This window comes from Haemaphysalis longicornis, unplaced genomic scaffold (genome assembly GCF_048455015.1).
Source record: "Haemaphysalis longicornis isolate Haplotype H1 unplaced genomic scaffold, Haemaphysalis longicornis Haplotype H1 scaffold_5, whole genome shotgun sequence".
Lineage (NCBI taxonomy): Eukaryota > Metazoa > Arthropoda > Arachnida > Ixodida > Ixodidae > Haemaphysalis > Haemaphysalis longicornis.
This window is the reverse complement of record NW_027526385.1, coordinates 157,123,315-157,147,732: the sequence shown is the minus strand read 5'-3', so window position 1 is coordinate 157,147,732 and position 24,418 is coordinate 157,123,315. Positions and strand designations below refer to the sequence as shown.

The following is a 24,418-nucleotide window of genomic DNA, read 5'->3' as shown; positions in this document are numbered from 1 at the left end:
ATTTCAGCAGTATTGCAGCGGCATGTATGAAATTCGGCGCAAAACAATATAATCAAACGGGCGCCTGTGAGATGGTAGCATGCCTGGTCAACAGGCTATATTTAGTTTTAAAGCTTACACTTAACACGCTGTTGTCGACGTCACGAAAACGCACGATTTAGCGGGAGATTTGAAGTTTTGACTTGAAATATTTAATTTCTTAGTAAATAATGCATCCTTTTTGGTCGAACAAGCGGTTAGGGCCCCATAAAACCCTGAAATTTTTGGAATAACACAACCTTGTATTTTGTATGCATGGCCCCTTTAATGCTGATATGGTAATACGCCAGTTACAGTAAACACATCTTTTTTTACTGTCAAATTAGAGTTGCAGGGGTTGAAACTCCACCTGCAAGTAAGTGCACGGTTATGAAATTACTGTCGCCTTGGCCTGCCCTTATAGCTGCGCCGAGTGGACGATTCGAAGTGATTTAGACCACCTGCGAATCTAAGGCGTGCGCCGAAATTTTATACATACGTGGGCGGCCAGCGAAGACTCAACAGGTCGTAGGCGAGTCCCTGCATTCGGCCAGAAAAGTTGCACGAAGCGCAAACGCTTGACCACCTCCGACTGTAGCCTTCCAAACGCCGCAGTGAAGCGATCACCTCCCGCGGGTATCGCTGACATTTAGGTCAGCGCCACCACCTCTCGGTGGCAATCCAGAAGCTCATTTGCGCCATCACCCTGAAGGAGAAGAAGACGAAGCTCATTTGCTGTGCACGGTGGCAGCAATGGCTCCACGCGATTCCAACGCCCACCCGCCACTCCAGCAAAGGGCCAAGCTTCCAAAGCCGGAGGCCTCAAAAGTGAAAGGTGCTGTGACGAGGAACGCGGAGCCGACTACGCTGCCACTGAGCCCCGAGAAGTTTTTCGACGTCGCCTCAGTGTGGCCTGGAGAGCCCAGGTTGGCTGAAACTTCGACTTGCCTCGAGAGCCAGAGACCTGACGAGAACGCGAGCAAGCAGCTGCGTGCCACCCACCAGCGCATCCACAATCCGAGGGGAAAGCTGACCGATCAAATCAACTACTATGACTCCATCCTGAAGGAACATTCCGTCATAAAACGCGCGTGGCTCTTTCGCGATCCAGCCGATCCGGAGCTTCTTGGGCTGCGTGACTACCACGAGATCATAAAGCACCCCATGGACATGAAGATGGTCAAGGAAAACAAGGACAATCGGGAGTACGACAGCGCCGAGGAGTTTGCAAGGGACATGCGCTTGATTTTCACCATTTGCGACAGATGTAACCCACCAGAACACGAGGTGGTTGCCATGGTCCAAGAGCTGCAGACTTTGAGTTGCGGTACGCCAAGTTGCCCGGTGAGCCCCAGTCGAAAAAACGGCGGCCGTCGCTACGGGCGGAAGACGCTGACTCGGACAGTGGCTGAACCCTGGAGTCCTCCTCGGGTGGGAACCCGTCTTGTGACTAGGAGGCCGCGGAAGAGGAAGAACAGAGGAGGCTGCAGCAACTGCAAGAGCAACTCCGCGTCGTTACGCAGGAAAAGAGAGAGGGACAAAGAGCAAAAACAAGGGAGGCTCTGCGGTGGCCGCTTGTGAGATGGAAAAGCCCAAGACGACGCAATCACCACCATCCATTACGAATACGGAAGCGGCGGTGATGCGCGTTTTCGTATCTTCCTCCTGTGTTAAGGAAACCTCTGCCAATATTTTAAAATACAAAGATTGTGACGATAAACTTGTGAGTCATGTTTCCTTATTGCTCTTTGTTTTTCGGTTCCGGAGACGCTGGCATTTCATAGGGCGACGTCAGGGTTCATGTCCCACTGCTACCCTTCACGTTGCGCGATTTTACCCACAGGTACAATGATTATGACGTTGTCCGAGACATCGCAGAGCTCAAGCTAAATGTTACCTGCGGTTAAGCAAAAGCATAGTACATTCAGCCTGACGGCACACTTTTAGGTTAAACATCCACCAGCAGTCATCGGAAAAAGTGCTCTCTCTGCATCTAAGTTCGGGTATCGGTTGGCGTCGTAAGAACTCTAAGTAAAACTTTAGGACTAGGCGTCCCATACCAGACAGTTTCTCCTCTTGTTGCACAGTGATGCGTACATCAAAGGAGGGCATAACCGAGGTGGTGTAGTGAACAACGCTTCATGCACTGGGTTCTTGCTATTGCATGCACCAAGCAATGAGTGAATGAGTTAATGCAACAATTTCAACGCAAACACTATAGGCGAGAACATCACGGAAAATCTGTGCCCGCCCTTCGAATCCTGTGAAAGCAATCCTACCAAATAGTTACATACCACAAATGTTCACAGACCGGTTGTGAGGTATTGACGCCCCTTGAAGAAAAAAGTACGCTGAGTTTGCATGTTCCCCAGCGCCACTAATTTATGTACGCTTAAGAGTCGGGAAACGCGCGGGAAGCCCGTTTCCCAACGCTAAACGTGGTTTGCGGCGTGGTGCCAGGGGCAGATCCAGCTGCCCACGTTGGGGCGGGGCGTGGTCCAAAATGCTGACATCAGGAGGGGGAATGGCGCAACGCAACCAATGGAAATGTCATGATTTGTAGTCACATGCACAGAAAGTGCGTATTTTAATCGACATATTGCAGAAAAACATGTGAACAGTTTAAAATGCTCCCTTCTCACTTCCGCGCTGATACTCATTGATAAAGTCAGCGATACAAGTGAAAAAATCAGCGAAAAAATGATGTAAAAATGGTGGCTCACCATGCCTACCACATAAGCGAGAGCGCTACAGACTGTGTATACCAATCAACACGAACATGTCATATAGGGTGACTCACCAGGATAGCCGAATGTCAAAAATCGGATTGAGAAAGGCGTGATATCCATGTCTTTTCTGAGCATTCGCTGCAAAAAATCCCAGAAAAAGATAGCATCCCTGTAATCTACAAAACACTGGGTAATTGTCGTTGGTCAAGAACACAGGCGGCAGACTGTCAACCAAAGAATAAACAGACTCCGTTCTTTCACCCAAGTTTTAACAGGGAGCGTACCAGTGTGTAATTTAAGGAAAAATGATTTAACTCCTGGGGGAACACACGTTTTATAAGCTCTGTTGAGAAAATCCCGGTATACGGAAACTGGAGGTACGGAACCCAAAATAGGGCATGGCGAAAAGCCTAGAAACCGGGGTATCGGAACCAGACTCGCGGGAAGCACTAATAATGTACTCAGACCGTGCTCATGTACACGTACTCATGTACCCGTACTCAAGTACTCATGAATATGTACTCAGCCCAGCCCGTAAGAAGCGAAACGTGTCAACCAATTCTTTGGGGAAACCTTGCGGACTTCGGACTGCTTCCACAGACACTGAAGACACCACAATATCACGGATAAAATGTGCAAGACGTCTTTTCAGTACAGCTTTAAAAAAATGTTGAACATCTCCAAAGTAGAATAAACTAGAAGCAAGCTGCCAAACAAAAAGATGAACAAGCCCAAGACCTCCTGGCACAACCAGAATAAAAATGTTATCGCGACGCATTGGCTCACTGTGTGAACACCAAATGAAGGTTGCAAAAATTCGGTGAAAAGCCTGTATTCTTAGTCGAGAGCAATGTAACACCTGTAGGACATTGTGAACACGGGCCACAAGAAACGTGTTACACACCCGAGCCCGAGAAATGAGGGACGGCTGCCGTACACGCCAGTTATTCACTTGGCACTGTACCTTCACCGCCTGCTCCAACCAATGCGAGTAAGTGTATTGCGGTACTACGAGAGGGGTACTCCTAAATACGTAAGATCACTATTCCAGTTGATTCCGGCGAAGCAATCTGGTGTCGTTCCCCATTCTCCCAACACAAATCCACAGCTTTTCAACGCCGCACCTGAAACACCACAAAATTCTTGTGTGGTGGCAAGAGCATTCTCCACGCTTGCCTTGTCAGTACAAAAGAACGCGACATCATCGGCATAAGCTAAGATTTTCACTTCGAAGAACCATAACGTAAACCCTCTAACGTTTTTTCCTCTATTATCCGAATTGTTCCAGGTATAAGCGAAACAGGAGTGGTGATGAAGGGGCTAACCGATGAAAAAAGGTGAATTGGTTGGGTTAGTAGATAGTTGACTATCACTGTTGTCGAGCCGTTAGCATAACACATTTGAATGACTTCGGCAAGCCAAGATCCTCTGTTCACATGCTGCAGAGCACGAAACAGGAATCGGTGACCGACATGACCGAATGCCTTTGCCAAATCTAGTTGTACTAGGGCTACTTGGTCTGATGTACCCGAAACACACTCAAGTATAGACCTCGCTATGTGAATATTAGTTTGAATAGATCGCCCACGGATACCACATGTCTTAGTGCCACCAACTGGAAGCTCAATTATATTTTGAAGACGGTTGGTCAAAATTCTAGCCAAAAGTTTGTAGTCTACATTACATACAGAATTTCGGCGATATCCTTCTACTTTATGCAGTTTGGCAGGATCATTACTTTTCGGGACTAAAACAGTGTGGCCTTCGTATGGCGTCGGTGGAAGATATCCTGAACAGCGGGTTGCTCTTAGCAGGAGCACAATACAATGCCGCGCAGTGACATCACACGTGTCACGTGGGGGCGCTGTGCAGTGAAGTGTTTGTAAACACGCCCTGCACAGGTTGTTGAGCTGGCGGTTGCTGGTCTCTTCTTCGTTTCCCTTCGAGGATTGCCCACGAATCAGGAAATTTGTAGGCTTATGTGCTGGGTCCCCACAATTTACAAAACTATGAATTGGAAACTCGAAAGTTGCAGAACACGGCGTGCCGCACGTAACCTAAGCGTGATGGCACGTCGGTAGGACAAGTGCGCGCTTTAGGCACGTGGGACCCTTGTACAAAGAAAACTAGCGTGTGTGTTGTGATGTATAATTCAGGTGGTGTTCGGGCCACAGGTGGCGAACAGTATTGAAGTGGCTTAGTTTTCACCATCGTCATTGGTAACCGCAATTATATATAAAGTGTGTGAGACTGATAAAAGCTTCTTTTTCGTGGGTATAAGGCAGCATCTGCGTCCTCCTCTCTTACGTGTGTGATTCAGCATGCGTCGCATACAACATGAGGCGACGAGGTCACACTTTAGGCTACGGGAAGAACGCCAATTGAGCCCTCAGGTATAGAGGCGGCATACTACAATCTTCAATCGCACTGACCGTGCACTGACGTTTCTACCAACATCAGGAAAGCCCGCCACACCATGGACGCCGTGGCGTCGGTTCTTCAAAAACTACGTTGTAGCGCAGTCAAGCGACGGGAACTCGCCAGTGCGCCGCAAGGCGCTCGCGTTGCGAAGGGGGGTGGCATCGACGGACGATGATTCTAATGCAAGCTTCCAGGAAAGCAAGCTACACAGAGGGAAAACGAATACAAACCTGCTCTGCAGACGATCGAGGCTTTTTACGCAGCAAGTACGAACGTTTTCATTGTTACAATGCAGGCCACTTCGAGAGTGTCTGTCGTATTCCTAGCAAGAAGTGCCTCGTTGTTCAAGAAGCTTCCACGATCGAACAGCCGTCGGGGTACTGCAGTTTAACGGTCAACAAAGAGCCGGAGTGCGCGTACAAGTACAAGAATGGCCTGGCGAATTTCTTGTGGACACGGGTTCGGCTGTTTTAATGTTTGGTACTGACACGTACAGCAAACTGAAACCTCCACCACCGTTCAAGCCAACGCCGGTGTCATTGCTTGGTTTTTCACGCCGGACGACTTCTGGAGATCGCCCATGAATCACACCCACGCAACACGCGTACGCTGCAACGGCTCGGAGAACAATACTGATGGCCTGGCATCAGCAAGCATGTCGAACACTCAATCTGTTAACAAGTCAGCAAAGCCAGTTGTGCCGCCAATGTGGCCGGTAGAAATTCCTTCAGCCCATACGTACAATATTGTCACGAAGCAAAAGACGACAAAGTTGTTTTCAAGAAAATAAGTTTATTGGAGCGAACTTGTGCGCCCCTAACAAGTCAAAGAATACACAGGCGGCGAAGCAGCAGTAAACAGAGTGCTGTGCGAAGGCTAGCGTCGACGATACGAATGCCGCGGCGTCTGCTTCGTAGGCACGAGTGTTTCTCGAACCGTCGAAGTACATCCAGAAGACTGTATATCAAAGAAGATTATTCTAGGCTGTTGACGTTAGTTCAAAACGCTCTGCCTATTAAAAGAGATAACACGTGCGGCATAGAAATAAAGAATGGAACGCGCGCTTCCCTTGGCACACAGTTAACACAGATAACAGAACCCGGCGCAGCCGGTCGGCAAAAACAAAACATAAATAAACAAACCCAATCCATGGTTCGTGGCAATATACGCATCGAAATCGTTGGTCCTTTCGTAAGTCCTCTTCAGGACTGTCGTTTTCACATTTGTTTAGTATATAGACTACTTCATCAAGTGGCTAGATGCGAGGGAGATAGGGAGAATGGCCCACAGTTTACTTCTGTCGAATTCAAAAAATTCTTGCACAATCGAGGTATCCACCACACATTCTCTGTGTCTACCATACACAATCAAATGGACAAGTGGTGTGGACAAGTGTTTCCAAGTGCTACATTCAGGTGTGCGCGGAGAAAAACCGCGCACTGAAGGAAGCTATCAAGGGATGCCGCGGGATCTACCGCTGCAGCCCACAGGCAAGTACAGGCTAAAAACCTGATCATCTCCTACACGGCCGTCACCCAAGGACCAGGCTCGATCTGACTGCGGGATCGAATTCAAGTATTCCCGAGATGGCAGGCGTCGAGCCTGAAGCCATCAGGCAAAGCGTAACTCGGAAACAGCTAGCACGCAAGCCCTATACGGGTTGACGTCGAGCATCCAAACATTGTCAATAAGTGCAGGACAAGAAATTAAGGATAATCTACCGCGACATCTACCTAAGGGTTCCCTAACACGTTCATATGCTTGCACCGTTGTCCGGTGCCAGCATGAGGACACGCATGAGCTGAGCGACGGTCGCGTTGGAATCGCGAGTGGCTGATTCCGTACAACATCCGGCTCCCTAAGGACTACCGGCTAGACGGAAGCAATGCCACGAGGGACCAGATGCTCCAGCCTCCTGCTACCCCTTCCAGGGCCAACAGGATAGCAGGTCCAACTGCAAGTGCTGGTGAGTCGAGTGGCGATGCCACAGATGTGAGTGTACCAGGGGACGTGCTGGTGAGACTGAATCAAGTGCTAAAAATGACGCTCCGCAGCAGTTCACCTGAAAGCAACGCCATCCTGCGTCACCTGCGTGGTTTGCCCATTATCAGACATCGCACTAAAGCTATCCTGTACCCTTTTGGGAGGAGAGGATGTTATGATATGTAGTTTAGTTTATGATCATACCACGGGTCCCCACAACGTTAAGGCAACTTACTTTCTACCATCATCATTAGTAACCGCAGCCTGGTTAGATATCATGAGTCACAAGAAGATATCATGAGTCACACGAGTAAAGGCTCTCTGTTCCGTGGTCACGAGGTAGCGTCGGCGTCACTCTCTATTACGTCGATGAATCGGCGTGCGTCCGATACGACAGTGTGCCAGTCTGCTGTCTGACTTAAATAACGCAAGAAGACGTAAAAACAAAACCGGGGGAACACACGGACACAGTGTAGCGGATAAGAGTTCATATGTATTGCGAAGCTTTCGTTTTCAAAGCAAGGGAGTAGATTTGAGTGCCTTATGGAGCTTTTTTTTCTCTGGCTTTCCTTTTTGTGTTCCCTACTGGGGAGCCACCAATCAGCCACCAACGACAATTCATGTAGTCTTGGCCAATTTCCGGAGGGTATGTTCATTGTTGTGGCGAACGTGTGAACCAACCAGCCTAGGTAGCCGATTCAGGAGGTACAGTGACAACATGGCGACAGGACAGGAGGGTGAAGGAGCGAGTCAACCAAGACTACTTCGAATTATAGGTAGGTGCCTTCGTCTGTTACCAGGAATGCTTACAATTTCATGCATGATGATGGAAGCGCGTGAAGTTAAGCCGACCTCGCCAGTGTAAAAGACTTCAGAATTGGTAACGCGGAGTTTCCCCTGGCTAAGCCTTGGTGCAGCTTTTCGGGGACCGTGGATGGCGCGGGGAAAGAGACAGGGAAATACATCAGAAAGGAATGCGGAAAAGGGGGTGGAGGAAAAGGCTGAGAGCCGCTTTATACAAGGCTGTCCTTCATGATGAAGCCCGCCGTGCTCCTATGCTTGTCCGACTGGATTACGGTAGTCGGTTGCTACCGACGGTAGTGCGCTATAAATAGTTTTGTGTTTGGCCGGTCCCAGGGGTTGTGGGTTGGATCCTGCGGAATTGCTGAGCGTTCAGAGTTTGTGAGAGATTTGTTTTTTTTATTTCTCTGGGGGGCAAAGTTAAGTTGAGCTTGTATGATTACCGTGGTTGTTTGTGCTCCTCGAAGGGCTACCTGCTATCGCCCTGTCAGTCCAGGTTGAGGAGACGGTGAAAGCCGCTTATCGGATAAACAGGTCTTGAGTGTGAGGGTAGGAGGATTATAGTTCTGCGTGTGATCAGTGATGTCGGGCAGCTGGAGAAGTGTTTCGCGAGGGTGCAGGTCAGCTCCATTTTTCTACGACATACCAATGTTCCCAGAATTTCAGTGCACCCTAACCGGTCCTTTGTTATCAGAAAAAAGGGTAATGTGCTTGCTTTTTTTCGATTCGGTGTAAATATTGCTGGTTCTAGTAGGGGTGGGTGGACAAGGTACTGTGAGGGCTAAGCAAAAGTTTGAAATTTTTCCGCTGCGGCGAATGCGGAGATAAGCGTCTTCTTCGCGCTTGGTGGTCACGTAGGCAAACGCACATGTGTTGCCTCTCTTGGCTGCGTCTATGATAACACGCTTACTCTCCGGTCCCCTCGAGCCATCTTTCACTGAAAGAAAAATGGCACGAGAAAGCCAGGGACATGGAAGATTCGCATGCAGGCTTCAGCCCTTTCTCCAACAACACACGCATTCGTGCTCGCCATTAGACACCAGAGGGTAGCAATATAAGGCACGAAGAAAACATTTCCCCGTATCTGCGCTGTAAAGGCGGTGTGGCCACGATGCCAAACTGACAGAATACATTAAACAATATTGACGATGCGGCATCCAAACAAATGCACCGAACAAAATACCATTGTTTATAATTCGCGATTTAGCATAGGTGTGAGTCAGCTGTAAGAACCCTGCAAGGACCTTGATTATGCGGACACAGGGTGTGTCTGTGATATTACAGAAATAGCTTACGATTGGCGGCTTTATTTGTTTATTTCACATGCCCTCAAGAACTTAAAACAGTGTAGAGGGACCCGCCGCGGTGGCTCAGTGGCTAAGGCGTTGCGCTGCTGAGCACGAGGTCGCGGGTTCGATTCCCGGCCGCGGCGGCCGCTTTTCTGATGGAGGCGAAAAGCAAAAACTCCCGTGTGTACGAGATTTCGGTACACGTTAAAGATCCCCAGGTGTTCAAAATTAATCCGGAGCCCTCCACTACGGCGCCCCTCATCGCCTGCGTTGCGTCGGCACGTTAAACCCTACAATCAATCAATCAATCAATCAATCAGTGTAGAGGAGAGTGGGGTACGTAGAAAGCGAGGAAAAGCAGGTTGCATAACTGCGGCACAAAACAAACACCCACAAAAAAAGCCGGGTGGCTGACATGTAACACTGATAACACAGAAATTTGCAAAACAGCAGCATTCAAAATCAAACCGACAGTGTAGCCTCTATAGTATTAGCATAAGCCACGCATACCCGCACACATTTAACAACCTTAATATCAATCATGCCGCACCATCGCCCAGAAGGAAAACCGTAATTTCTGACGAAAGAGAAAAGTTCGATAGACGATTGCAGTCGTTGGACGTATTTGGAAGAAAGGAATTAAAGAAGGAAATCGTGCGATATTTTGTTATTGATACTTTACGTTCGTGATCTATACGAGCAAAGCGGTACTCAAGCATCGAAATTTGAATGTGTTCACGCGAGATATGATTCTCCAAAAAGAGACGTTTCAACGAAAACTTCCTGAGAAATACAGTAATACCTGCTAAGATAAAACTTTCTACGCTAATATCCGCAGTTCAGCAGCCCAACGTCACAAAATTTTCTTGTGATAGTTAATAGAAACGCGAGTTACAGCCACTTTATGTAACCATTGTCTCCCGTACAAGCCCGTTTATTTACAGTGGACGGGAATTCCAAATAATGTACAACTCTACAAAGAACTGATTATGAAAAGTAAATCAAATTTCTCCTAGTGATAGTACCATCTCAACGGTGAAACACAGTCTGACTGAGGCATTTCTTGACATCTACATTGGATATATGGGCACTGAGCATTCTCGGTAAAGTTCGTTTTGCGGGAAAGAGTATTTGCGCGTCGAAACAAGGAATCCCGAGGACGGACACATTAGCAGCTTGGCTGAAAAATTGCTACGCGGAGGTCGGATATAAGTCCAAGGGCAGCAAACATGTCTTCTACCAGGCAGGTTTAGTTACGGGGTGTCGGTGTCTAAATGCTGGCTTTTCCAAGTTTTCGCACACCCAGCAAAAAACTGCTTCATTTCACGAGGTGGTTGTGGATCCAAGTGGATATTACAGATTTTCCCCACCATCTAAAGCCCTTAAAGAAAACCTATTTCTGTGGAATTTCCGAGTTTCCGAGTAGAGAGTAGGGCCTCTATATAACTGCACCATATCCTGTGACCGTGATTCAGTCACAACTTTGTAGGGGCTTGTTGTGTGGCCTACTTCGTTGCGTTCTATAAGGGCTAGTTGCATGGGGTACGCGAATGTATTTGAAGCCCCTGTTTCAGCTTCCAGTGTCTTGTCTCCCTTTTTGATAAAAGAGCCCGTGAATGGACTGGGACTTAACAAGACGAACAAGAAAATTTTCCAGGAAACAAAGAAAGCGAGCTGCAATTTCTAGTTTAAGCAAGAGAAAACGCCAAATAACCGCTTACTTGGCCGCAAATGACACCGAAAAGTGGTACCGTTTGTTCTTCACCCCATCAACGTCTCCTCCCTCCCCATTCTATCTCGTGAAGTTCTTTCGCTTCTCCCGTTACTCTCTGCCACTCCCATTACCCTCCTTTTTCACATTCATTCCCACCATTATCTAAATCGTAAGTTTCCCTCCCTTCCCTGATCATCCCCTTACGTTTACTCTCTCCACCCCTCGCGATCCGCGGTTTCCTTCTCTGTTGTTTTCCTACGTCCATTCATTCCCCTTGGCCTCTCCTAATCTACCGTCACCGTCTCTTTCTTCTGGCCTAGTTTTATTGCCGTATCCTCATATTCACCTCCACATCTCACGTGGTCCTTCATCGTCCTCCTCTAGGCCTCCCCGACATGGCCATTTCTCTTCGACTTCTTACTTTCCGCCACAACCCTTCCCATCCTATTTTCCCTCTCCATCATCACTGCGATATTTTTATCCAGTCTACACCCTCCACTTTCATCACCTCCTATGGATCTTTTTCTTCTTCCTACTCCCTCCCTCTTGCACATTTTCCTTCCTCTCTGTCCTCCGCTGCTTCGCTCCGTCATATTTCACCTTTTTTGCTATCTTCCCTATCATTGCCTAACCCTACCTAGAGAACACTCATTCATCCGTGGCACATGATTGATTTCGAAGGTGGCTATTTCAGTAAACGGTGGGTTAGCAGTAATATGTAGATTAAGTATCGCTGGTTATTGAACCACATTGGGTCAGTAGACCAGCTAGTGAGCCCGCTCACGACTAACTTTATTTCATGATTTGGGTACCATCGAATCGACAGACAAGGATTTCTACTTCTGGGTAGCGCATGAAACTATAGTTAAGCTCACGTATATGAGAAGCTGGTTAAACTTCATTCGAATGAGTGTGATTTTTTCAACGCACTTTCAATTTTTTGATGCCGCAAACATATGTGTCATATGGCAATGTATGCAGCAGGCCATATCAGGCATTTAATGCCTTAAGGGATCTCTCTTTGTCTATTGTTCCACAGACGCTTCACTAGCTTCACGTGAACTAGCGGACGTATCACACCACCCTCTGGAAGACCTCCATGGAATTACGGCAAACTCGGATGACGTTCCCACCGACTGCACGACATCGTGCACCGCTAGTGAATACAAAAGGTGTGAACTTTTCATGAACCTGCACACATGGAACAAGATCTTGCTCCCTGCTCGAGTGCATCTTAGGGAGGTGCCGGGTGTACGTCCAGAACTGTCTCTTGCCAGCTCGACCACACCATGTTGTGAACACCCCAAGTTAGAAAACGTGCAGAAAGCTTTGAAGTGTGCTCATTTGCTGCTGAATTCACATCCCTGCATCTCAACTCTCGACGTCTCCTTACAGCGCTACAGAGGCAAGGAACAGCAGCTGCTCTTCAAAGACTTGGAGAGAGCTTCGTCAGTGAGGTACTTGAGAATCAATAATTACAGCTCAAGCGCAAGGTCCATTGCGAGTTTGTCCGAGGTTATCCCATCTATGAAGCTTCTAGAAGAACTTGACTTCGGACATGGACACAGTAATTCGCAGCTTGATGCGGTCCTGTCGACGCTTCTGCAATCGACCATGTCGCTAAGGGTTCTCAGGATACAGCAACTGCACTTGGGTCGAAATGCAGTGGTGTTATTGCGTGGGCTGCTTGCGAACTGTACCCTTACCGAGCTCTCCTTCAACGAACACCTGCTAAGCAATTCTGGTGCGGAATACCGTTCTGCCTTCGAAAATTACCTGGAGAAAAGCCTGACGTTAACGACATTAGGCTTTTTTGGACCACCGCCAATACATCCTGGGGAATCCGCCTTGATCACTGTTCTTCGTGGTTTGCTGAGCAACAGGACTGTCCGTAACCTCAACCTGACATATGTCGACCTGAACTGTGAAAGCATCCGCCTTATAACAAGGCTTCTCGAAAGAACTGAATCTCTGCGTTCTTTTAAACTGATACCATGCAACGCAGTGCACTGCTGTGACGAGCACAGCGGCTGGATTTTCACAGTGGCACGAAGTAATGCTCTCCAAGAAGTCACACTGTCCGTGCGCTTATTCAATGCGAACACATGGAGGTTGTTTGTGGCGGCATTATCAACAAATGTGAACTCCATGAAGGTCATAATTGAAGCAGACTCTGCTACTTCTGATTATGTGGAGCAGTTTTGTGAGCCACTTGTCGAAGGTTGCATGGACGAAAGAGTCTCTTTTTCAAGGGGAGTTAGCGCGCGCAACCTTGCGCTTCTCAGCTGCAAAGCCCTTTCGTCTGTGTTTGTGTTTACGGAAGGGACTTGGGAGAATGTTGAGTCCTGGCCTGTCTTGCAGCAGCTATCATTATGCAGCCACATAACATCTGTGCGTCTATCGGCGACATGGAGAAACAGCGAGCCACTCTTCACTGCTATTGCCCACTACGTGGAGGCTACAGTGACGCTCAAGGAGCTGTATTTGCAAATGTTGTGCGACGCAGATTCTCGAGAAGAAGATGTCAGCTGCTGGACCATCTTCAGTGACTCTCTCTCTCGTAATAAGAGCATACGAAATGTAGGCATACACAGATTGGGCTTGTACGACGAAGTCAGCGAGCTCCTGGCGGACGCGGTGAAGTCCAGGAAAGACACATGGAGGGTGGAGTTCCACAACGGAGCTAAGCCCCCTGGCGCCTTCATTCGACGTTTGTCCGAGGGCATCACAGACAACTTCACCTTGCTGAATGTCACCTTGCATGGAACCGTTCCGACAGAATTCGTGGGAGACTGGCTCGTGGTGGATGAGGTAGTCAGAAGAAACTCCGGCCTGCTCACAAGAGCTGCCCAGTTCGTGACTGGTGTCCTTCGTGACAGGTACGCGCATTTAAACCTGTTGATAGAAAAAATGGCCTGTTTAACCGAACACTCTCGAAGTTACTGTGGCTGAGATATCTGACCCCAGTGTGTGTAAATTTAGCCCCTTTCCCAAAATTGTACTTTTTGTATTGGAAATTTTCTTCAGCCAGGTTAGTCCAATTAACCGGAGTGGCTTCCGTCAGTCAAAAAACCTACTTAAATTATGATAAAATAGATAAGCTAAATGCACCTATTTGGGAGGTCTCATACAAAAGAACGTTTTTATTACGAGGTGGGAAGGCCGTTGACTGTTATCTCTCTTCATGGCGGCTTTCCTTGTGGTTCTGGTACTTCTGAGCTGTGTCTGTGTGAATTTTGCGCTATATGGCTACATAACATTTAATGCCTAATACCTCCTGCATCATATAACCAGTTACGAGTAAAAGGAGCATCACTGTCAACGGTGGAACACCAGTGCATTTATGATGCAAGACAGGACACAAGCAGATTACAGCTTACCCATTGTAACCCGATTTTCATATAGAATATATCTGTAATTGAATCCTCCACAATAATAGAAACCAGAATGCTTCGTTCCTGGTCTACTGATGAAACTAACTCGCTGTTGCGACAAACAATTGTGCTTTGGTTGCCGAACGTGCTAATATACATGTCAGTTTTTCGTACGAGTTTCTCTAGAACGACTCAGACATCATTGTGGTGGCCGAATAGAAGGAGCGGGGGGTAGAAGTATAGCCCTCAGACCGTGTCCCCTTTTGTTAGGGTTATAGGTGGTTAAATGGAGCCCCGCCGTGTCAAGGGCCCATCCCTATACAATACTTTTCTAACGAAACTTCTTTCAAGCTATCCACATTCGTATCTTTGGTCTCCCATATTTTGATTACCCACATGGCATGTCACTGGTTCGGAGTCGTTTGCTCAGGTATACTGTACGCCTTTTGAGGAAATTTGAAGTGAAGTATAGTTTAAAGTAACAAAGACATCTTTAAAAAGGACCCAGAAAAACAGGTAGGAGCTTGAGCTTACGTTCAGGGTTTTAACATTTTTTTAAGCCAGCATTTTAAACTTCGAACATACATTATGCTTGGCAGATTTTGAGCCCTATAAAATGTGATAAAAATAGAAATAAATCCGGAATTAGAGAGTCAGGCACCGGTAGTATGGGCAGAATGAAATTCCTCTCACAGTGGGACCCCTGTGTACAGCCAACGCCGCCTGTATTAACATTGCCTGTCGCAAGAGCTGAAAATGGCGATGCAGTCATTTTTTTGGTGTTTTCCCGTGCTCTTTTCCGCTCGCTAGCCCTAAAGGAGAGGAGCCATGAAGAGAAAATAGAACTTCGTTTAATTTGAAAGAACTAGGATTCAGTATCTCACACAGCTCCATTACAGCTACAAAGATGTTTTTTAACGAAAATAAGCGAGAACTACTTAAAAAAATTTCAAATTTTGCGCCACAGTGACGTGTTATGAGCAAGAATGACGTCGTACGGGCCAACAATAAAACATAATTTTCAGTGCGTTAACTGCCCGTTAGTATTCAAGTGATGCGGTCAAATGGAACTAGAGGCCCCATTACAGACGTCCAGTCATGTGTCGTCGTGACAGGTCAGTTAGGCGGCCGCCAATCGCACAAACAAGGTTCCGTGACGTCATAGAAAAGTTGCGGGAAACTGGCTAGGGGGTCGCGACTGCTTCACACGTTTTCTTTAATATCTCCGTTATTTTTAAAAGATTGCGATGATATCGGTATCATTGTTATCGGGACTAAGCACTCTTTCTAATAAACCCAACTTGTAATTTGTCTTCATGGCTCCTTTAATGCGTGCTCTCGTCCTGTCCAGTGACCACCGACCAGCGCCATTTCGAGGATACAACAAGAAACAATTTATACAGGCTTGGTGAATGCTGTATTAGTCGCGCCGCACCGCGGATGAGCGGCCGAGCTGGGCGTCCCTACTGGTTCGATTAGACTGCGAGTGACTGGACAGGGAATGTTTGTTCTCCTACTTTGTCAGTTAAGCTAGTTCTTCTACTTTGATGATATTGCCGGCTTGTCAGATTTAAGGTGATTTTGTTTTGGCAGGTACGGTGCGCAGGCGTTGGAACGTGTTCACGATAACCCCGCTCTCCAGGAGGAGATCATGCAAGTGGCCTCCGTCGACAGTGACGAGGCAGCCTCTATGATTCGACGAGCGCTGCGAAGCATCGAAGACCTGCACGCCTTCATGGTTCTCAGCGGCGTGGTGAGGGAGCGGGTGGTCTGCCTGCCCAGACACGATGGTCGGACCCAGTTGGACGACCTGAACGAGCACTGCTGGGCAAGGGTGCGCCAGTACCTGTTGGTCGAGCACGTGCGCTACTCAGGCTGGCCGAGTCTGTAGGTGGCACGGAGGTGTGGCGGCCAGACGCACCTCTCGTATTTGGACTGATTCGTTCACGTGGTGGGGCATCTCCATGAATAACCCAAGGAACTCTGCATGTGAAAACCATCTGGTCTAGGGGACCGAAGCGGTGCTTTTTCCTTCCTTCTTTCCTTTACTCCTTCCTTCCTTCTTTACTTTCTTTCTTTCTTTCTTTCTTTCTTTCTTTCTTTCTTTCTTTTTTTCTCTTTCTTCTTTCCTTTCTTTCTCTCTGTTCTTTTATTTGTTTATTTACTTTATTATGTATTTCTTTTGTTTTTTCTTTCTCTCTGTTCTTTTATTTGTTTATTTACTTTATTATGTGTTTGTTTCTTTCGTTCTTTCTTTCTTTCTTTCTCTCTGTTCTTTTATTTGTTTATTTACTTTAATATGTATTTCTTTTTTTTTCTCTTTTTCTTCCTTTGTTTTTGTCTTCATCGTCCTTTTTCTAGGGGGGTGGGGGGGCAGTTGAAATAAACTGCGTGCCATGGCGGTGAATTTAAAACGAGAGGCCTGACCTATTTTTTCAAAAAAAATACCGGAGCTGAGAAGTTATCGTTCTGGTACCGCTCGCTGAGACTCACTGCATGTTTAGACACCGTAGAGAGTACAAAATATGGAGGAAAAACTTGGCGCAGATAGCACAAATCCGCGCAAGGCTTGATTCATAGCGAAGCTTGAGGTTTTCTGTCTATGTTAGCACTGAAAGACACACCACCACGCATTGCATTAGATTTCAAATTGTTTATTGTTTATTTACACGCGCCGTCGTCGCTTTTCACTATACCACAGCTAAACCAGGATGTAACGAAGTTGACCAAAGTTCACAATTTTTCGTTACATGCAGGTTTCGAGTTAAAGTTGGCGGGAATCAAGTAGAAAGCGAGCAAAAATGCCAGACATCAATAAAGGTGACCTATGCTTCAAGGATTTATTTCACGGGGAAAAACTGCGTGATTTGAGCCTGCTGCTCACGCACGAGCTTAGGCACTGCGCATCGCTCCATAGAGGCAAGATCACTTACCCCTGCATTCACAAGCGTAACTTAAAGTAGCCATGAAGACAAAATACAAGTTGGGTTTATTAGAAAGACTGCTTAGCCCCAATAACAATGATACCAATATCATCGCAATCTTCGAAAAAATAACGGAGATATTGAAGAAAACGTGTGAAGCAGTCGCGACCCCCTAGCCAACTTCCCGCAACTTTTCTATGACGTCGCGGAACCTTGTTTGTGCGATTGGCGGCCGCCTAACTGACCTGTCGCGACGACACATGACTGGACGTCTGTAATGGGGCCTCTAGTTACATTTGACCGCATCGCTTGAATGCTAACGTGCAGTTAACGCACTGAAAATTGTTTTATTGTTGACCCGTATGACGTCATTCTTGCTCGTAACACGTCACTGTGGCGCAAAATTTGAAAGTTTTTAAATACTTCTTGCTTTTTTTTCGTTAAAAAACATCTTTTGTGGCTGTAATGGAGCTGAGTGAGATACTCAATTCTAGTTCTTTCGAATTACACGAAGTTGTATTTTCTCTTCATGGCTCCTTTAAGTCTCGAAACGACACCGCACTCAGACGTGAACCGAAACACAGCCCTAGTTTGTGGTGCGGGCAATAAAAGAAGGGAAGTGTAGTTACTCCTGTTGCCTGGTGTGGTGTAACGGTACAAAAGCAAACCAGAAGCGGAGGCTTCGTTAGCCACGGGATGGCGCTAGCCGCTCCGTTCATCATCATCATCATGGCGAAATGCGTTTCTAGGCGATTCTAGACGTTTTCGTTGCTGCTGGCTCCGTAAAGTAGTGGTGTAATTGCTTAATTTGTTCATTTCTCCGGCCTATTTTTTTGCATACGTGCAAAAGAACAATGTTAAGCTTATCGGCTTCGTTACATCAAGGTTAACTGTCGCAACGCCTGCGTGACATAGAGGTCGAACACACTAGGTGTTCACTAAGGTTGGCAATGGGGAATCCAAAAACTTCGTTAAATCCACGAATTCATTACATCCAGGTGTAAGTGTAGTGGTAGTCATCGTCATATCTATCTATATCGTCGTCTTCCTCATGCAAGACTAGCGGGTCCGGATCGCTTTTTTTTTTCTTTTTTTTTTTTTTTTCAGCAGGCTTTCACACTTCTCCCAAAGTGGAGCGCGTCAGCATTCTCTAGAACCGGGGGCAACCGGCTTCGCGAACTGGGCGCCTGTAGTGCCAGTTGTCTTGTGTTCCCCCTTGAGGCGCAGACTCATGTGAACTGTTTTCTTGGTATCATTTGAGAGCGCCACGCGGAAGCCTGGACGACACCTGGGACTCCGTCTAAGGCGCGTGCTCACGAGCGCGGTAAACGGCGGGACTAACTATGACACGGGAATTTTGATGACGCCGCGCACATTACGGCCAGAAAAAGGAGAGTAACGCAATCGGCAGTGAACGTGTGTAAAAGCAAGCGATTCCCCTGGCGGACCACAGGCTCGCCTGCTGCAGTGCGCCGCGCATTTGCGCACCTGTGCACATATGCCTGCAATAATTTATAAAACACTACGCGTTTGCATCTTTGTTACGAATGCGTGGGGCAGCGCTAGCCTGGATTTTTATGTTACCGTAGCTCAGTGACAAATTGCAGCGAGCATCATCGTGAAATCTGTGTTGTGATTCCGAAACTAGGGACCTATTGAACAAAGCGGTAGGGCTAACTGAGTGGCCGAATTGTTTGTTCCCTTGCTTGCTCTAACTTTAATTAGGCTCTTGCCTCATCTATACCCAGTTTACACTTAACAGACGAAAACAGGGGTAGGCAACGCTTTGAGGTGGAGGGCCGAGTTCTACGAAGCCGACACGGCGGAGGGCCGGACGGCCAATCGGGTTGGGCGGGGGGCTTTGCACGCAACGAGAAAAAATTCAGCAAATGGACAATTATATTTGATATTTGACAACAATCTGGCTAAGTGTGAAGACGAGGGTCAATGCCAACTGCAAGCGATCAGTACTCTGTCCTTGTCTCCCGTCTAACCACATTTGAGGCCAAAACTGACACAGGAAGTGCCAGGGAGACAGGGAGTTTTGACGATGTGCTGGGAGCCGCATAATACTGCACCGCGGGCCGCAGGTTGCCGACACCTTTACTAGAAGGTACCGAGTACATTCAGCGACGATCGTAAGTAAGTATTTGCGCCACGAACCGCGTGGGCGGCTGTTTTGTGTTATGTAAATACAGATGTACACATCTAAACAGGCAGCGGACGCACGATTTAGTGCTCGTTTCGCGTCCTCTAATTGCGTTAAAGTCGTTTATGTGACACTACTGCATCACGTTCTACTCGCACGTACCCTGCCGTTCGTAAATCGTGGGGCGTAAAATGTCGCGTGAAAAACTGGTTCGTGTGTGTGAATAAAAAACAAAATTTCCACTCGTTTTCAGGGTGGCGCCGTGCCGCTGGTGTGAGCTGAGCCGGCTGCGCTGCTCCGTCCGCTAGCATGCTCCCACTGAAGCAACCCTTTGAAGTGTTCTATGCTACTTGTGAACTGTTCTTTTGTCGACCGTACGCACGAAGTAAGAACGATAATTATCGTCAGGAAGTTAGACCACCCGACCTTGCGATACTGACGCACGGATATTATTTTGTTTAGCCTCTGCAACTACGTTCAGGTCTATTTTATTTAGTATGCTCCTATTTAGACACATCGAAACGCGATTAAATTAAGTACAACCACGGCTGCTGGATAAAAGGCACACCTTGTGTGCGCTCCCATCCAGCGGCCGTGGTACAACCAAGTTTCGCTACGGGTTGTACGTGAAGACACATATCCGGCGGCGCGGGTCGTCTGCTCTTGTACTACCCATACACGTCTGGCACGAGGGGGTGCTTCTGTCGCCAAAACTCGAGCGCAGGAACCATAAAGGTTGTATTCACTGGCGAGGCACGCATGCAGGCAACCGTGTGAGTGCGCCACCACTGGTTACGTCGGGCTCGGCGGGATAGCGGTACTTGTCCGTACTGAGCACATGACGCGTGTTGGACGTTCCAAACTTTACCCCACCGAACGCAAAGTGATGCCTTTAGACTCCAATGCAAGTGTGACTAATAACCTACCTGTTGACACCACCGTTGAGAACCGGGTTGCAATGGAGCAACGACGCAGGCCCGTGTTGACAGCTAAACTTTTCAGTGCATACCGGCTATAGCGTGATGTGTTGTAAACGAACTTCCGGATACATACATACATACATACATACATACATACTTCTAGTGCGCTTGTCTTCCTATGATAAGAATTCGACGGCATAATGTAAAGTATAAAAGTATGCCGCCCACGTCTGCGCCACTTCAGTGATGCATTAAACATTTAGTCCAAATAATAAGTGAAACGGTAGAGGCCACTCTAAAGAAATGTCAACTGGTTAAAGCTCTGGTAATAACACTTGGGGTAGTAGAGGGGGTAAAGGGATCAGCATCGCTGGGGGGGGGGGGGGGGCAGAGCCCCCTTGGAAAACATTGAAGGGGGCTCGCCCCCCCCCCCCCCCCCTCCCGCGTAGTCTCCGCCAATGTTTGGGAGGCTCACAAAGATCATGTGGATATTTTCTTCAGGCTGTATGGCATAATATATTCCTGTCTTGACTGATTGGCTTTCGTTATGGCTGCGTGCAAGAAGATGCATATCCGCAGCGTGCGTTGTTTATGCACATGCAAATACAATGAGAAGGTTTGTGCTAAGCCACCGTGATCGCGCCCCAGACAACGTTGTCCAGAGTACTCGAAGGCGGCTTTTGTGCTCCGAATTTTTATCGTAACCATCAATATCATAACGAACTGACTCTCAACCCGAGCCATTATGGCTACGGTGTTGAAGGCTTGATATACTCGCTAACCAACGTAATAAATAGTACACGTGCATATATTAGAAGAATCGAAACCGCTGAATACTTCCAAGCAGCTCTTTACTGTTTTCCAACCCTTCCAGGCGTAAAGAACAAGTCCTGGTCTACCCGCGGGATGGCGTTGTATGAATTAAAGAAAATTACTCTTACTCACATGTCCTTAACTTAGCACCCGGACCTCTAATCAGCTCGATTTGGTTGGTAGGTTGGTTGGTTGCCTCAGACCATGGCACATACCCACGCGGGGGATTGGCCAAGAAGTTTTGTACCTAATGAGGATGTGACCTATATGATTTTATATCCCAAAATTTAGAAAAGGAAAAATTTTTTAAATATGTATAATATGAAAGTAGATTCAGGAAGAAAAATGAGACACGTGTGAACGTTTAGCTGGCTAGCAGGAAAACCGGCCTGTCGCCGCAACACTACGGCAGACACAACATCCCTGTAGCAGACTCCTAGGGCGGAAGCGCCTAGTGACAGGACCTCGGACCTAGATAGCGGAAGGTGAAGGCGTCTAAAGGTTGACTCCAGATGCGTGCGTCGCATTGGGGAGAAGCTGCGGCGATTAAATAGGAAATGTTTTATATTTTCCAGTTCGTCGCAGAATTAAAGGGCATTGCCGAGATGGAGCCAGACGAGATTTATAAAGATAAAAATTTAGTGGGGGAATTTTTCCCTGTTAAATAAATTTTCTCGTCTTCCTCCTCCTCTTCTTGAGTGCAGTCTTCCTATAACGCATATCTGAATATTGGGAAGATATCGCTGCGGGAAATGTACCGAAATATCCCTCCAAGTCTGAACAAACATAGTGTTACTGCATCTTTACTGTAGACGTGGCTCGTTTTGCTCAGTAAACCTCCTTACTGGTTAGAAGCTAGCCTGACACACAGTTGGTTTTTTTGGAACTCAACCTACAGTTTTCGCGGCTCGTAGTACATGTCGGCATACTTTAATGCCATGACAACGTAAAGTGATGTGATACAGTACTTTCGAGCGTTCGGCAAGTTGCAAAAACTGTTTTACCTTACCAGGAATCGTAATGCCGTCTGCCAAAGCCGACGGCCCCGAAGGCCTGGAATATATTTTAATATTAATACTTGTATCTTCACTGTTGTGGGTTACTTGCAGCTGGCTGTTCCCTTTGTTCGAAAGAGAAGCTGACGCCTAGCTCCGACTCTTCGCACTCCGCACAGGACCGGCTTCGCAAGGAATGGGGCGACGCGGGCGACGCCGGCAATGTTTCTTCCGTAGCGGTATCCAAAACTATACTTTAACTGACACCATGAGCTTAGTGTATGCGATTTTAAGTGTATTAGTATGATAAAGCGCTGCGCACACGCAAAATCTGGTGCAGACAAGCATGAGACATCAACCTCGCACTAAAAAACAGCATGGGAGAAGAAGCAGACGAGAAATGCGAGAATATATCATTAGGCCGACGTCAAGAAGGCGTAGGGTGCCTGGATGCGCGAGCCCGCCTCCCTAGGCGCGCGCATCCAGGCACCCTAAGGAGGCGTAGGGTGCCTGGATGTTCCTCCTCGCCGCCCCTCCGTGACGGGTGGAGACAACTGCGTCGTCTGCTACGGAAGCCGCCATGTTGAATCCCGCCACTGGGGCAGCGCGCTGCAAGCACGGGGATGTCCTATCGGATTCTTATATGCACACGCATTCCGTGGCCACAAACCGCTTCCAGAGGGAAGGATAACTTATTTGTGGGCTTGTTTGTACGTCTTAACAGTGAAAACACTGCGCTAGCTAAGTCGACAAGACGAAATAGCGGGAGAAACACGGCACACAGAGGCGCATCCGTGCCTACCGCCTATACGTGCGTCTCCTACTTTTTAGTTTTGTAAACTTAAGTCAGCGCAATGTCTCTACACTTTTAAATGTAACACGCATAATAATGCATCAATGAGGCTCGCTTCTTGATCGTTAGTTTTGGTGTTAAATCTCATCTGCGAAAAAGTTGCGTCTTATATAAGTGCGTTCGACCGGCAATGTGAAAAGACTTCGCGGGAGAGGTATGTTACATGAATCGCCCTGTTCTTCCACTAAGTCTGTCTGATTTCGCAGTTAACTGATATTAATCATGAGCCTTCTTTGCCGAAAATCATAGCCGCAAAAAGCATACCTTGTATATGCAAGATAATGCGCAAATGGCGAAGCGAGGACTCAGTTGTTGTAGTAGTGTATGTAGTTGTTTCTCCAAGGGGAAAACAAAAGCTAAAAGTGAATGGACGAAATAGCAGAGGCTTATCTAAAGCACCGCGGTTAACACACAAAGAAAAAAAAGAAAAATCTGCCAAGAAGCACCAAATGTAAACGCTTTGTAAATGAACAAAAATGCCTAATCGGCGAAGCCATTTAATAGGTACAGCAAATAGTGGCGCAGCATGGAGAAGTTAATTTTGGGTGAGGGGGTGGACCTTAGATCTGTGCACGGGCCGAAATTTCTAGGCCCGGCCCGACCCGCCCCGATAAAGACACGGCCCGGGCCCGGTCCGGGCCCGAGAAATTTATAAAAATTGAGCCCGGCCCGAGCCCGACGAATATTTAAAATCTGAGCGCGAGCCCGGCCCGAGCCCGCCAGAGTGTTGTTAAATATCATCCCTAGTACGACAGGATATTATCATGAACTTGAAGATGTTTGTTGTTAACCTAAGCACAAAGCGAATACGACTGTCTAAGATTTAAATTTCCTTTAAACTTGGACCGAACTTTGTACAACTTATCCTCATTTAGAAGCTTTTTTTTTTCGGTAGCCGTGTAACTTCATTTGCTAGCCTTCGAAATCAACGGCACGCCCGAGGATACCTTAAATGATTCCGAGTAAGGTGATTTTTTTATTATTATTGTAATTCTTCAACAGATATTGCACCTTGCGTTCTTCCATTCCTTGCTGAAATTTGATCAGACGATGCGTCCGGTTTCACAGTTTAATTTTTGTCTTTCCCTCTAGTTACGTTGGCAGCATGATTTTATCTGCGCTTCAGTTCTTTTTTGCCTTTAGTCATGGCTCTAAAGAAATTCTTGCGCGAAATAATTATGGGCTCTGCTTAGAAAATTGGTTCTTCAAACTCTGCACACACTGCGAAATCCAGGCCACGTTTGTTCTAGTTTGAAAAGGAGAGAGCCAATACAATCATGTTGTAGTCGGTGGCTGGAGTGTCCTCGTTTCCTGGCCCGCTCTCTCCCACTAAGCTGATGGTTTGATTGATTGTAGGGTTTAACGCGCCGACGCAACGCAGGCGATGAGGTGCGCCGTAGTGGAGGGCTCCGGATTAATTTTGACCACCTGGGGA

The 24,418-nt window shown here is 47.3% G+C and overlaps 1 protein-coding gene across 1 annotated transcript; it reads left to right on the top strand.

The window, feature by feature from the left end:
* The first annotated feature begins 771 nt into the window (after positions 1-771).
* Positions 772-16,545, top strand: LOC144139971 (uncharacterized). Its single transcript, XM_077672187.1, has 5 exons — positions 772-1,362; positions 7,032-7,184; positions 12,351-12,403; positions 13,241-13,834; positions 15,923-16,545. Exons 1-5 carry the CDS (start codon positions 772-774, stop codon positions 16,218-16,220), a joined length of 1,689 nt encoding a protein of 562 aa, XP_077528313.1. The 3' UTR covers positions 16,221-16,545.
* The last annotated feature ends 7,873 nt before the right edge of the window (positions 16,546-24,418 follow it).